This window comes from Schistocerca nitens, chromosome 2, assembly GCF_023898315.1.
Source record: "Schistocerca nitens isolate TAMUIC-IGC-003100 chromosome 2, iqSchNite1.1, whole genome shotgun sequence".
Lineage (NCBI taxonomy): Eukaryota > Metazoa > Arthropoda > Insecta > Orthoptera > Acrididae > Schistocerca > Schistocerca nitens.
The window spans coordinates 221,295,803-221,312,116 of record NC_064615.1 but is presented as its reverse complement, the minus strand read 5'-3'; the positions used below and the strand labels follow the sequence as shown (position 1 = coordinate 221,312,116).

Genomic DNA, 16,314 nt, shown 5'->3' with positions numbered 1-16,314 from the left:
AGCTCCAGCTGTCACCTGTTACAATCTCCAGAGTGGGAAGTGATATATTTAGTTTTTCCCGTGTTTTCCTAGTAGTGTATTTCTTAAACAGTTTTCATTTCTTCTGAACAGCCAGCTATACGGCTCACTAAGGCATCAGCAACCATTGACGACACGCCAGGAGCATAACAAGTTGCATATCTAGGTCTCTGTCATCTTTTATTGTTTACTTCTTCAGTTAGTCCTGTTAGGATGGGTAGGATGTGTGCATGTTGTGTGTATACGCAGGCGGAGCTGGTCGCAGTTTACAAACAGCTTTTGGCTACAGTCAGCTGTCTTCAGGCTGCTGCCTTGGAGTGTAGCAGTGGCAGAAAATCTGATGCACTGCATAGGACACCTCTGGTGTCACTTGTTTCACCCACGGGCTCTGCTGCCATGGCACCTCCTAGTGTACCCAACATGGTGCACTGCATAGGACACCTTTGGTGTCACTTGTTTCACCCACAGGCTCTGCTGCCATGGCACCTCCTAGTGTACCCAATATGATGGACTTGTCCTCACAAGAGGGTGAGCGGTGGGTGGTAACATGTTCACATCTCTCGAGGTGGAGGGCCAACTGAGAGACTGGCCATCTGGCTTCACCTATTGCCCTATGAGTGAACGAGTAGCTGTTCCTTCTGCAGGGTCTGAGCACGCACAAGTAGGCATGGGTTTGCTACTTATCACTTCCTCCAACATTAGGAGGGTTTTGGAGCCCCTTAGGGAGATACCATTCAGCACCAGAAGGAAAACTAAGGTGGACTCAGTATGTCTCTGTTTTGGAGAGGGTGACCCCCCCATTGAAGATGTGGAGGAGGTCTTGCCTACAGCTATCGAGTGTGCAGGGTCCAGTCATCTGCAGGTTGTGGCTCATGTCGGCACCAACAATGCCTGGTGCAAGCGTTCTGAGACCATCCTCAATTCATACAGGCAGCTGGCTGAAATAGTGAAGGTTGCTTGCCTCATGTGTACAGAGAAAGCAGCACTCACAGTTTGCAGCACTGATCCCAGAGCTGATGAGGGTCAGTTGGTTCAGAGCCAAGTGGAGGGTCTCAACCAAAGGTTCCATCGACTCTGTGATGGTCTTGGGTGCAGATTTCTGGACCTGCATTATCGGGTGGGGAATTGTAAGACTTCCCTTGATAGGTCACGGTGCACTACCAAAAGGATGCACTTACACAGGCAGTACAGTACTTGTGGAGTTTTTTAGGCTAGATGGTAGTTTGAGGTACTCTGGTGAACACTCGCCAGATGATATTCAAACAGCAAAAGCAGACCGCATTCAGAGTAAAGATGATTCAACAGTCAAAAATTTATCAGTAAATTGTCGAAGCATTGTTAAGAAAGATCCCGAATTTACAGCCCTCCAGGAAAGTTCTCGTGCTCAAATTATTCTTGGGACTGAGACCTGGCTGAAACCCAAAGTAGACAGCTCCGAGATACTTAGCGAGTCAAGGAGTGTTGATCACAAGACAGGTTACATGCCATAGGAGGGAAAGTATTCATTGCAGGTGACACACATATTGTCTCTGTTGAGGTCAAAACTGAGTGTGACAGTTATCTGATCATGCATAACAGGTGCATGTGAAATCAAGTTCATTGTCGGATGCTTTTATCAGCCACCTGATTCTAATCTGACAGTTGAGTCAAAATCTAGGGTCAGTAATAGGTAAATACCTAAATCTTGCAATACTAACTGATGGCGAATTTAATCTATGAAGTGTACACTGGGACATCTGTTGATTCATTTCAGGGGGTACAGTCAGACAGTCTCTCGAAGTACTTTTGAACATGTTACCTGAAAATGTGTCTTGAGCAGCTACTTCAACAGCCAATGTGCAATAGAAGTACTTTAGACCTAATAGCTACAAACAGACCTGACCTTATTGATAGCATCAGCATAGAGACAGATATTAGTGATCATGATATCATAGTGACTATGGTTACTAAAGTTAATAAATCAGTCAAGAAGGCTAGGAGAGCACAGATAAGCATCTCACTTAAACAATGAACTGACATCATTTGGTTCCAGTATGATGGACATAGAGGAATTATGGACAAAGTTTAAATGGATTGTAAATCGTGATCTGGAGAAGAATGTGCCTAGTAAGTGGATTAAGGACAGAAAAGACCCACCATGGTTTAACAATGAAATCTGGAAAGTGCTGAGGTGGTAAAGGATGTTCCACTCATGGTTCAAAAGAGAATGTGCAAATGACAATGAGCAAAGATTAGTAGAGACTTGTGTGTGTAAAAAGATCTATGTGCGAAGCATTCAACATCTACTACTGTCATACCTTAGCAAAAGATCTGGCTGAGAACCCAAGAAAATCTGGTCCTACATAAAACTGTAAGTGGGCCTCAGGCTTCCATCCACCCACTTAATGACCAGTCTGGTGTGGCAGCAGAAGATAGCAAAAAGGAAACACAAAGTTTTAAATTTTACATTTAATAAATCGTTAACACAAAAGAATCATACAAACATACCATTGTTTGATTATTGCAGAGAATCCCATATGGATGACATACTAAAAGGCATCTCTGTCATAGAGAAACAAGTGAAAGAGTTGAAACAATCCCAGTTACATTTTACAAAGAGTTCTCTACAGTACTGGCCTCTTACTTAACTTGCATCTATCATGAATCTGTAGCCCAGTACAAAGTCACAAGTGACTGGAAAAAAGGGCAGGTGATTCCTATATATAAAAGGATAAAAGGACAGACCTGCAAAATTACAGGGTAATATCCTTATCATCAGTTTGCTGCAGAATTCTTAAACATATTCTGCATTCGAATACAATAAATTTCCTTAAGACAGGAAAGGAGCTGTCCATGAATCAGACAGTTTTAGAAAGCATCACTCATGTTAAACTCATCTTGCTCTTTTCGCACATGATGTACAGTGAGCTATGGATGAAGGGCAACAGGCAGATTTCGTATTCCTAGATTACCAAAAATCATTTGACACGGTGCCCCACTGCAGGTTATTAATGAAGATATGAGCATAACAAATATCTTAGGTTTGCCCTTATAAGAATGGCTCAAAGACTTCTTAACTAACAAAACCCAGTATGTTGTCCTTGATAGCAAGTGTTCATCATTGGACAGCTACTATTTTCCACGTACACAAATGATCTGGTGGACAGGATGGGCAGCAATCTGTGATTGTTTGCTGATGCTGTGGTGTACGGGGATACAAGATGATTTAGAGAAAATTTCTGGTTGGTGTGATGAATGGCAGGTAGCTATAAATGTAGAAAAATATAAGTTAAGACAGATGAGTAGGAAAAACAAACCCATAATTTTTGAATACAGCATTAGTAGTGTGTTGCTTAACATAAACACATCATTTCAATATCTGGGTGTAATGTTGCAAAGCAATATGAAATTGAATGAGCAGATGAGAATTGCAGTAGGGAAGGTGAATAGTTGACTTTGGTTTATTGGGAGAATTTTGGGAAAGTACAGTTCATCTGTAAAGGAGACCGCGTGTGGGATGCTTGTGTGACCTATTCTTGAGAACAGCTCCAGTGTTTGGGATCAGCATGAGGTTGGCTTAAAGGAAGACAATGAAGCAATTCAGAGGTGGGCTGCTAAATCTGTTAGCAGTAGGTACAAACAACACACAAGTATTACGGAGATGCTTTGGGAACTTGTTTGGGAATTCACGGAGAGGGAGTGATGTCCTTTTCAATGAACAACATTGAGAAAATTTAGTGAACTGTTATTTGAAGCTGACTGCAGAACAATTCTACTGCCATCAATGTATGTTTCACATAAGGAACACGAAGATGAGAGAAATTACGGCTCAAACAGAGGCATATGGACAGTTGTTTTTCCCTTGCCATTTTTGCGAGTGGAAAAGGAAAGGATACTACTAGTGGCAGTACAGAGTACCCTCCACCACACACCATCAGTGGCTTGCGGAGTATGTATGTAGATGTAGATATTGTCTTTGAGCAAGGTGAATGAATTTGTTTGTATCCTTGGTCACTAACGAATTAAAGTAGCACACTGATTGTAGACGTAACAACATCAACACATTTCGAATTCCAATCACATGGTAAGAGTGTCAACAGAAAAAGGTGACTCTGAAGTAAACTACAGGCATTAATGTATAATCAATATCTTGCATGCCTTCTCCTCTCCTCCATGATTCTGAGCAACAACACGTGTCACTAAGCTCATTAAATATTTTGTCAGTCTGTACTTTCAAGAATCAATTATGCTTAGAATAGGTATTGCTGCTATGCCTTCTTTGTTCTGTATTGGGTGAATCATGTACATACATATAAATAAAATGGTCTTTTGGTCACCTCAGAAAATCCTGTGAAGGATAGTCATGGCCGCAGAGCCCTGAGTCTTTACAATATTCCATGTGATTGTCGCAGTAATTACATGGGACAGACTATTCAAACAGTTTTTCAGAGCTTTAATGAACACGAGCACCACATCAAGTACAGAAAAGCTAAAAAAACATAGCTGTTGCTGAACACTGTCTTACAAATAACCAAAAGATCTTGTTCGAGCAGACTTGGTTTTAGCACAAGTTTCAAACTACATAAATTCAGTCATCAATGAGGAAATCAGGATGTGTGCCATCAATTTTTTTGGCAGTGAGGTGACTTTCTGAGGAAGATAACGGCATATATTGTTGAAAGCTTGGATTTTCAGAGAGAATTAAAATGCACTGAGAACATTTATTGCAACAAATCCATCATGAAAGACTTAGTGCGTTTCTTAATTCCTTCCTCCCTTGAATATGTCCTCTATTTTTTATCTTTGTCCATTATTTTCAACTTTTTCTTTGACTTATATTCTGTCCACCTTAAATTGTTTATGTCAAAAGTCTTATTACTCAGATGTGGTAAGTCTTGAACTTGTAAATTGGTTTTTCTAGTTTATTCAATATTTCTGCATCTAACTCTTCCTTGTACAGCCCAGTGTCTTTTTCTTAAATGCTTCCAGTGAATACAATGGTGTAAATACTGGACTTTGAAATTAAATTCTCTTGATCTATTTGGGATGCAAGTTGCGTTGAGCATAACTATCTGCTAGACTGTGACTCAACATAGATTAATGCACTGCTTACAAAAAGCACAACTCTGAAATTGGGTCACAGTCCATCAACAGTTTTAACTTTACAGAATCAATTTTTCACTCTGCAGCAGAGTGTGCACTGAAACGAAATTTCCTAGCAGATTATAATTGTATACCGGCCTAGGACTTGAACCCGGAATTCTTGGAAGCGTCCCATCCAGCACACAGTTTTAATCTGCCAGGGAGTTTCAGTTTTAAGCTTCCACACAGTCACACTAGACCTTTGCTCAGAAAGAGCTGCCATCAAAGCCTTGGCTCCAGATCATTTCACACACATGCCAGAATGGTCCATATAACCTAATTATAGAAAATTCCTTCCAATACTGGCATCCAATCATTCTCTGTCTGTAATGAACTCACTGTCATCATAATATTAAGTGCTAACGTATCTTCCTCTTTTAATCCTAAAGTGCATGTGGGGGTTCTCTCTGCAGGTCGTGTTCCAAGTAACTTGCTCTTTGTAATGGTACTTGAATTACGTAACCATTACAGCACCTCACCTCAACCTCTCGATACCAGCAATATTCCACTGTGTTTCTGTAAGATAGTTAACACATTTCTGTGACAACATTCAGATTTGATTTAATTAATGTAGAGGTACTTTGATACATCGATATGAATATATTGCAATGATATTATTCTTGTATGTATTCTTTCTTTTGTCACTATGATCTTTGACGTACTTGTAACTCTGATTTTTGGGCACATAAGCAGTTATTAGAGAGTCAAGTCTTGGTCGTCATGTTGAAAAGACGCAAATTGTAGTCAGTTTATGAAATGTGAACTTTAACAGTGAAGAAGATATTTTCAAGTATGTTTTATATTGTGAAGTGTTGTTGCAACAAACGTAATAAAAAAGGAGTATAACTTAAATTCGGAGTGCTGATTACTTTTTTACATCACCATTGTTCTAACTTGCAAAAGTTTAATCTTCAAGAATGGTTTACGAAACACATCTATAAAACTTTTGAATATTGCAGAATAACACCTAGGCCTCTTTGCATCCGAGCTTGGAATCATCACCACCTAGATTTTCGACGATTGAGCCACGAGTTCATAACGAGACCAGCGAGACCAGCATGGGAAACACGAAAAGATGAGTGCCTAATTTATCCATTATTTCAAGAATTGACTTTATTAACTGTGCTCTAATGATACCTGCCACATAATATAACTTTGTTGTTGCCCAAAAATGCAATATTTAGCAGTGTGAGCAGCACTACAATTATAATTAAATTTTGACCGTTGTTGTGGTAGGGTTGTTAGATCTTCCATCTACTACCTTTTCACTACTCTACATGCTTTTTTTGCGATTGAACCTTTCATAGACAAAGAAACCAACAGTTCACTTGTGGCTGTGAATAATAAATATTTAGTGATTTTTTTTTTGTTGTGTATGTAATCAGTGTTGAAATTCCAATTTCTGACATGTAAGTGCATTTCAATAAACATGACTGCCTCTAGTAATATGTAGAATCTGTTAGAATTCACAGGAAACAATGTTTCACTTCTAAAAAACTCATAACACAAAAAATTAAGCTATCTGTTATAGATACAGTTACGCTCAAGAAGGGGCTATTCAAACAACACTGAATAAAAGTGCATGTGAAAACAGGGTTTTTGACGAAGGAGGAAATAACATGGTTCTGAGATTTTAGGTTAAAACTGAAAAACAGTGGAATAAAATGAAATGTTATAAGCAAGAGATTCTTCAGTATAAAAATCCAGATAATTAATAATACAGTGTCAAGATGTTATCACACTACCCGAGTGTTAATTCGTACCTTGGTCTCATTCCAGAGGTGAAGACTGACTGCAGGAAGAATTTCAACGCCCAATACAGCTGCTGCATTAGCATTTGTTACCACTGCAAATGCTACTTCCCTTTGTGAATCATGTTCCAAGTATTTCAGAGCAGTCATGTAAAAAGTATGATAGCCTGGTGCCCCCAAGCAGCCCAAGAAGTTAAAGTACCCAACCACGACAGCCTGAAAAACATTTAAAATTCAATTAGGTAATTAATTTTTTACGACAGATAAAATATAAGTCAACTTTCTGGCCTTAAGTAATGGGGTACTTAGCTAAAAAATCAACTTCAAGTCTTCATACATTAATTTTTCAGCTTTCTTGGTATGAGCAACTTACTTTTTATGAGGGGGCAGTTGTATTCCTCATTATTTTTGACTTTTACAGTTTAGATTACCTACTTCCTGTGCAGAGTACAGTACATGAATGACACTTGGTAATAACAAATTCTTGATGATGAAAGCATTTTAAGATGTACTATTGCATTTTAAGACATGCTATTGCTTCCAGACAATACAAAGAAGACAATAAAAGTACTGATTACCATGTAAGATTATAATCACATTAATCGGGTAGCTTGAATGCTAAATTGAGTTCTAGGAACTGCTAACAGATATTACACATTTTATACACTTTTATGCAGGAATTTTTAAAACTTTGTGGCCTAAAAACAGCACGGGCAGAATGACAAATTCGAATTTGTAGTCATATATATGCTGCCACTTCTTTAGAAATACATTCAACACAATATGAATAGCCTGGTCACAAAAATTATCATTAAAGATTTTTATTAAACAATCCACAAGTTATAGGATGGCACACCACCAGATCTTTGAGGGACCACCAAGGCATTTAAAGAGGAGTTTACAGAAAAAAAACTGCCTAATATATGACAGTACTGTTACCATTTCAAGTGTATGCGATACCACATGCTGTCCAGCAGTTAACTGTGTACTACAGAATATGCTGCTGTTAATTTTCTTTCCCCTCTCCCAATGGTTACAGTGTTTGTGTTGATGCAGTGATTACATGTCCGTGTGTGACGTTTTCTTATTTACTTGTTAACTAGGTTTTCATTTGTTTATTGACTGGGTGACATTTTTGTGAGCTTTTTTTTTTATCCTTTTGTATGTGCAGGAATATTTAGGCTTTTGTATGCAACAGCTAGTTGATTGTGATAACCAAGAGAGAGAATTTTTAATGGTACCCAATGATTCTCAAACATAAACAGGAATGTGAAACATACCAATTCACCTGATAATATTCCTCTTTTCACATAATTTGCATTTGTCCCTTTTCGAATGTGGGCACGCACAGTGAACTATTCCTAATTAGAACAATTTGTTTATTTTGCACTGTTTTATAAGTAATAAAATAATGTAATACTATACATATCACCATCTTAAATTAATTGCTTAATTGCTTCATACTTTTCCATGTTTACTCTCCACTCCCCTCTTTTTAACTTTTTTCCTGCATCTCCTTTTCCTCTTGCTTCTTAATTGCACTATTCATTTCACTTCTCTTCCTCCTAAACCATCTTAACTTTTCATTCTTTAACCACCTTTGGCATTATTCTTTTTCTGATGTCTCCCCTTTCATTTTTGTCAGCTCTTATCTTTACAACATCTATGTCCCTCTCATTGTAAGGAAGTCTCTGTGATCTGTCCCTCATTTCTATTCTTCCTATCTATTCTTTGAGAATGAACTGATAGTTCCAGAAGCTAGGATAATTTCTTGTAATTTCTTTTTTGTCTTCCTGCAGTATTGTGACTGTTGACTCCTGAATATCAGAAATTCTGAACCATCATTATAAATCTGTTAGGTCTAAAGAAAAGTCTTGACATGCCATGCAGGTTCTTTGAGTATGGGTGTGGTTGTCACATTTCAGTGAGACAAGGATGACCCATACCATGATGTTGAAACTATCAGTTCCCTCTCTGCAGAAGGTTTGCACCACTGCCCCAGATTCTGAAACTGCCCAGGAGTGTAAAGCAGCAAACTGATGTTGCAGCATCAAGTGTTGGTGAACAGTGCCAGTAAAAACAGGGTACTCAGTGCTGCAGGAAAAAACAAAACTGTTTCATAAGGTCATCATTACACACTATGTGTATCATCTATTGAGTCTTCCTCCTTGCCGACACAGTGAAGAAATCTGCAGCCAAGGTGGTTTTCCAGCCTCATATCCCCCCCCCCCCCCCTCCAATGAGCTATGGACCTTGCCGTTGGTGCGGAGGCTTGAGGGCCTCAACGATACAGATAGCTGTACCGTAGGTGCAACCACAACAGAGGGGTATCTGTTGAGAGGCCAGACGAACGTGTGGATCCTGAAGAGGGGCAGCAGCCTTTTCAGTAGTTGCAGGGGCAACAGTCTGGATGATTGACTGATCTGGCCCTGTAACACTAACCAAAACGGCCTTGCAGTTGTGGTACTGCGAACGGCTGAAAGCAAGGGGAAACTACAGCCGTAATTTTTCCCGAGGGCATGCAGCTTTACTGTATGATTAAATGATGATGGCATAGTGAACGCATTATTGTGGCCAAAATAGACACGAAGCCCACGCCTACTACTGTAGTACAAGTTTATATGCCAACTAGCTCTGCAGATGATGAAGAAATTGATGAAATGTATGATGAGATAAAATAAATTATTAAGGTAGTGAAGGGAGACGAAAATTTAATAGTCATGAGTGACTGGAATTCGACTGTAGGAAAAGGAAGAGAAGGAAACGTAGTAGGTGAATATGGATTGGGGCTAACAAGGGAACCTTCCCATCGCACCCCCCTCAGACTTAGTTATAAGTTGGCACAGTGGATAGGCCTTGAAAAACTGAACACAGATCAATCGAGAAAACAAGAAGAAGTTGTGTGGAACTGTGAAAAAAAGTAAGCAAAATATACAAACTGCATAGTCCATGTGCAAGATAGGCAACATCAATGTCAGTGTGAGCTTAGGAGCGACGTGGTCCCGTGGTTAGCATGAGGCACTGTGGAACTTGTTTCATGAGTCTACCCTTGAGTGAAAATTTTACTTTCTTTTTTTTCGTAAAGTTGTGATCTGTCCGTTCGTTCACTGACGTCTCTGTTCACTGTAATAAGCTTAGCGCCTGTGTTTTGCGACCGCACCGCAAAACCATGCGATTGTTATTGAAGTCGCGAGCTATATTTGCTAGATTCATATTGCCCATGGAATACATCTCACGTATTTAATGCACTCTCGTCCAAAGTAGTGAACAGTCAACTGCCAGCCAGGGAGCCTCGTTAGCAGCAATACTCTCTCTTCCGTACGCTGTAGTCGTAGAGAGGATATAAAATGTAGACCGGCAATGGCAAGGAAAGCGTTTCTGGAGAAGAGAAATTTGTTAACATCGAGTATTGATTTAAGTGTCAGGAAGTCGTTTCTGAAAGTATTTGTATGGAGTGTAGCCATGTATGGAAGTGAAACATGAATGATAAATAGTTTAGACAAGAAGAGAATAAAAGCTTTCGAAATGTGGTGCTACAGAAGAATGCTGAAGATTAGATGGGTAGATCACATAACTAATGAGGAGGTATTGAATAGGATTGGGGAGAAGAGGAGTTTGTGGCACAACTTGACTAGAAGAAGGGATCGGTTGGTAGGACATGTTCTGAGGCATCAAGGGATCACCAATTTGGTACTGGAGGGCAGCGTGGAGGGTAAAAATCGTAGAGGGAGACCAAGAGATGAATACACTAAGCAGAATCAGAAGGATGTAGGCTGCAGTAAGTACTGGGAGATGAAGAAGCTTGCACAGGATAGAGTAGCATGGAGAGCTGCATCAAACCAGTCTCAGGACTGAAGACTACAACTACAGCAGCAGCAGCAGCAGCAGCAACAACAACAACAACAACATATAATGATAAGACAGAGATTTAGGAACCAGGTTTTAAATTGTAAGACATTTCCAGGGGCTATTGGTTATGAATGTAGATTAAAACTGAAGAATCTGCAAAAAGGTGGGAATTTAAGGAGATGGGACCTGGATAAACTGAAAGAACCAGAGGTTGCAGAGCATTTCAGAGAAAGCATTAGGGAATGATTCGCAAGAATGGGAGAATGAAATACAATAGAAGAAGAATGGGTAGCTTTGAGAATAGTGAAGGCAGCAGAGGATCAAGTAGGTAAAAAGGCAAGGGTTAACAGAAGAGATATTGAATTTAATTGATGAAAGGAGAAAATATAAAAATGCAGTAAATGAAGCAGGCAAAAAGGAATACAAATGTCTCAAAAATGAGATCGTCGGGAAGTGCAAAATGGCTAAGCATGGATGGCTAGAGGACAAGTGTAAGGAAGTAGAGACATATATCACTAGGGGTCAGATAGATACTGCCTACAGGAAACTTAGAGAGACCTTCAAAGAAGTGTAAATAGTAAATATTATATGAAATCTAACAACACCTGAGTCATATTTTATGAAAATCTGAAGATTTATTATTAATGTGCATTGTCACAAAGTCAGTGAGTCAGGCACTTTGTATAAAGTCTTGTGATGTACGGTACTGTGCAATTTCAGTGCTTATCATGTAACATTAATGAAACCATATCAGAGAAGGAAAGTTTCTACTCACCATATAGCAGATATGCTGAGTCGCGATAGGCACAACAAAAAGATTCACACAATTATAGTTTTTGGCCATTAAGGCCTTTGTCAGCAATACACACACACACACACACACACACACACACACACACACACACACACACACACACACAACTTGCACACGCATCTGCAGTCTCAGACAACTGAAACCACACTGCGAACAGCACCAACATTAATGAAATCGAATTATATGTGGAACAAGAAACTTGACTAATGTAGCATGAGTATTAAAACTGACAGTTGGCCTTTTATTTCTGGCAACATACTTGTCTTTAATATGTACTGCAACACTGAGATTTTGAGACTCGAAATGATAACCATGCAGTTTTGACGTTGTGATGTTACATGCTGCTCCAGAAGAGAGATGCGAGTCCCTATGTATTCTTACCAAAGGATGAGATGTGCAAACATACAAACCATAAAACAAATTATTGTGTAGATTTATTGTTTTATTTGCATGTGGAGAATCATACTGAGCGACAATGCATGTTTTCAAGACGGAATAGCGATTGCAGTAACTTCAGAAATGGAAGTACCTACACAGATGCCAAAGTATGAACTCTTTGTATCGTCAACCTACACTGGACAAGTGTGGCGTCATCAACATTTAAAATGGCAGTGATGAAATTCAAATAAATGAACTATTAATTGGACTGTGACTCCGAATGCATCATTCTATGTATAAACTTGTATGAAGTGAAAACAATCCTGCTGGTGGAACATCCACAAAAAAAGCATTATAGCAGAGGTTTAAAGTACCCGCATCAGTTGTAGGGTTCTTTTCATTTTTCACTGGTTTAGAGCTCTTAAATGCCTCTTAAATGCCCATCATAAGGTGTCATAACTTTGTGCTATGACCCCAATCGACACGGTGGATGAGTACAGGACACGACGTATCACCAGTGAGTACAGAGTACAGCGGGCTCTGTGTTTGCTAACTGAAGCAATATTTTCAACCTATATTTGCAATATTTTCAACCTATATTATATGAAGTGGTTCTGAACTGGACATTCTGACTGGACGCTTCATGTTATCTGAAGGTTACTGTACACAATTTTGGTACTCCTTATATTCAAGTAAAGTAGACATTGCAGTATTACAATTCCTTCCAGCAAGGATAGAGCACTGAGGAGATCAAGACTACGACCACCACATCAAAGGAAATGCTCAAATAAAAAAAGAAGAAAGGCAGAACAACATTAAATCCCTGCTGAATCAAGTATATCCAACCCAACCAAGACACTAAATTTGGGACAGGACGCAGGGCTAATTATTGCTGAAAGAAACATGTAAATTGAAATAGTGATAAAAACAACTACCAAATGGAATTATTTGAGAAGAATAAACCATTCTGACTGAATAATTGCAGAGAAATAGTCAGCTGCTCTTAACAACCAAATAAGTAATTGAGCCATAAGAGGTGGGCATGTAAAAACATGTACTGAAAATCAAATATTAAAAAAAAAAAGAATTTATTGCTGATGAACTACAATTAAAATTTCATCTACATCTGCATCTACATAGTGACTCTACAAATCACATTTAAATGCCTGGCGCAGGGTTCATCAAACCACCTTCACAATACTCTATTATTCCAATTTTGTGTAGCATATGGAAAGAACGAACACCTACATCTTTCTGTACGAGCTCTGATTTCCCTTATTGTATCATGGTGATCATTGCTCCCTATGTAGGTTGGTGTCAACAAAATATTTTTGCATTCGGAGGGGAAAGTTGGTGATTGGAATTTCGTGAGAAGATTCTGTCGCAACGAAAAATGCCTTTCTTTTAATGATGCCCAGCCCAAATCCTGTATCATTTCTGTGACACTCTCCCATATTTCGCGATAATATAAAACATGCTGCCCTTCTTTGAACTTTTTTTATGTACTCCGTCAGTCCTATCTGGTAAGGATCCCACACCATGCAGTAAAAGAAGACGGACAAGCGTAGTGTAGGCAGTCTCCTTAGTAAATCTGTTACATTTTCTACGTGTCCTGCCAATAAAACACAGTCTTTGGTGAGCCTTCCCCACAATATTTTCTACGTGTTCCTTCCAATTTAAGTTTTTCGTAAGTGTATTTCCTAGGTATTTAGATGAATTTACAGCCTTTAGATTTGACTGATTTATCATGTAACCAAAGTTTAATGAATTCCTTTTAGCACTCATGTGCATGATCTCACACTTTTCTTTATTTAGGGTCAACTGCCAATTTTCGCACCATTCAGATATCTTTTCTAAATCATTTTGCAATTTGTTTTGATCTTCTGATAACTTTATTAGTCGATAAATGACAGCAACATCTGCAAACAGCCTAAGGCACCTGCTCAGATCGTCTCCCAAATCGTTTATATAGATAAGGAACAGCAAAGGGCCTATAACATTACCTTGGGAAATGCCGGAAATCACTTCTGTTTTACTCAATGACTTTCCGTCAATTACTACAAACTGTGACCTCTCTGACAGGAAATCACAAATCCAGACACATAACTGAGACTCTACTCCATAAGCATGCAATTTCACTACAAGACGCTTGTGTGGTATGGTGTCAAAAGCCATCCAGAAATACAGAATTGATCTGAAATCCCTTGTCAATAGCACTCAAAACTTCATGTGAATAAAGAGCTAGTTGTGTTTCACAAGAATGACGTTTTCTAAACCAGCACTTTATTTGGTAGTACCAATATTGCTATCATGCAAAGAAGGCACTGTTTGGTTCTTGCCACTAATATATTTCGCATACGACCAGAATCTCTTTGGATTTTCTGCCAGGTTTTGAGACAAAGTTTTGTTGGGGAAACTGTTATAAGCATCTCACATTGACAATATAATGGATAAATAAGAGTTCTACTCACCAAGTGATGGCAGGAGAACACACATATAAAAAGTATTACAGTTTGCAAGCTTTTGGAGCCAGCAGCTCCTCCTTCTGGTAGAAGAGTTGAAGAGGAAGGAAGAGGCATGAAGGAAGAGGCATGAAGGAAGAGGCATGAAGGAAGAGGCATGAAGGAAGAGGCATGAAGGAAGAGGCATGAAGGAAGAGGGGTAGAGTTTGGAAAAGCCACTCAGAAACCTAGGTCAGGGGAGACTTACCAGGTGGGATGAGAAGGAAAGAAAAGTTGCACAGAACCCTGGTTCAGGGAAGACTTACCTGACAGGATGAGAAGGAAGTCTGGAAAGTCTCCCCTGACACAGTGTTCTGGGTGACTTTTCTGAACTCTGCTCCTTTTCCTAAACCTCGCCTGTCCTTTTCCTCCATCCTTCTTCCTTTCCCTTCAATCCTTTTTCCAGAAGAAGGAGCCACTGGCTCTGAAAGCTTGCACACTGTCATATTTTTATAAGTGTGTTTTCCTGCTGCCGCTTAGTGAGTAGCTCTTTTTATCTATTTATTATATTTTCAAAAATTGATAAATTAAAACTGACAGTGTTATATTGAACAAAGAAGATTATTAAGACAGTGAGCCAGAAGATAGGTGGCCTGTAGTTTTTATGGACAGTGACTGTTTTCAACAGATGGCCCATGACTCCACTGTAGCTAGCAGTTCAAGTGGCAGTTGCTCACATCATGACGTCACCAAGCTGTGGTGGTGTAGTGTATGTTACATCACAATGCTGCGAGCTGCCTGATGGACCCTGATGAGCACAGTTATGCCCAAAATTTTTTTTAAATATTGTTACATTGTGGGTCAATTGAAGACTGAGTTAAGTTTCAGTGTAATTTTCTACAAAAGTGCTAGCAACTGTTGTGAACCGAGCAACTGTTGATCAAGCTTTATTATTACACTGATTGCATGGAAGAAATATTAAGTGTATTTCTAACCTACTTTCTCCAATATAATGTAAATGAATAGATAAAATCTACTCATCGAGCGGCGACAGGGGAACACACACACAAAAGGATTTAACTTTTACAAGCTTTCGGAGCCAGTGGCTCCCTCTTCTTGCAGAAGAGTTGAAGGGGAAGGAAGAGGGGTGAAGGAAAAGGACTAGAGAGGTCTAAGGAAAGTTGCACAGTTTAGACAAGTCACCCAGAGCCCTGGGTCAAGGGCGACTTACCAGATGGGAGGAGGAGGAAAGACTTTCTCAAATGGGACAGTTAAGTGTTGATTCGAAAGCAGAGTAGTGCAAAACAATGTTGCTTGAAATGCGCAGATGGAACAGACAGTATAAGGAGTTAACATTAATTCAAATATGCAGAGTGTTCAGTTTGAGACACCTACTACTGAAATAAACACTATGGAGGACTGTTAAAAAATGAACTGAATATCAAGTTGGACACTAAAACACTAAAAGAGCTCAGCAAGTCATTAAGTTAGAAGAGCATATTGTTGACTCAAGTCAGAGAAAAAGTAAAAAAAAATTAATGAAAACAAATGAATTGAATCTACAACAAAGTTTAGGAGGGAAAGTAGATTGTGAAATAATTATTTAGTTGATGGTGAGCGATGAAGTAAATGAACAATTAAAAAAAGTCAATTAAGGAATTTATGAAACAAAAATTCCTGGAGGTGCCTAAACAAACACAACTGTAAGGCTTAATATTTTAGAACAAAATAAAGAGTTACATGAGGCAGCAATCTCAGATTCCATTTTTACGACATTAGAGAAATGAGGAAGTGATTTCAATGAACAAAAGGTACAAGAAAGTTTGAGTCATTTGTCACTACACCTCCTGACACAGAAGACAGAGGCGGGGTGTCAAAAACTGCGAAGAGTAAGCAAAACTAAAGACGAGTTTAGCAAGAAACTTGATGTAAACTGTAGGTT

General features: G+C 39.0%; 1 protein-coding gene across 1 annotated transcript in view; it reads right to left on the bottom strand.

The window, feature by feature from the left end:
- Positions 1-16,314, bottom strand: part of LOC126235940 (thioredoxin domain-containing protein 11) — a 141,623-nt gene that overhangs the window by 79,137 nt on the left and 46,172 nt on the right. Inside the window, exon 4 of the mRNA XM_049944908.1 lies at positions 6,903-7,106. Coding sequence (XP_049800865.1) covers positions 6,903-7,106 — 204 coding nt within the window. The remainder of the gene's footprint in view (positions 1-6,902; positions 7,107-16,314) is intronic.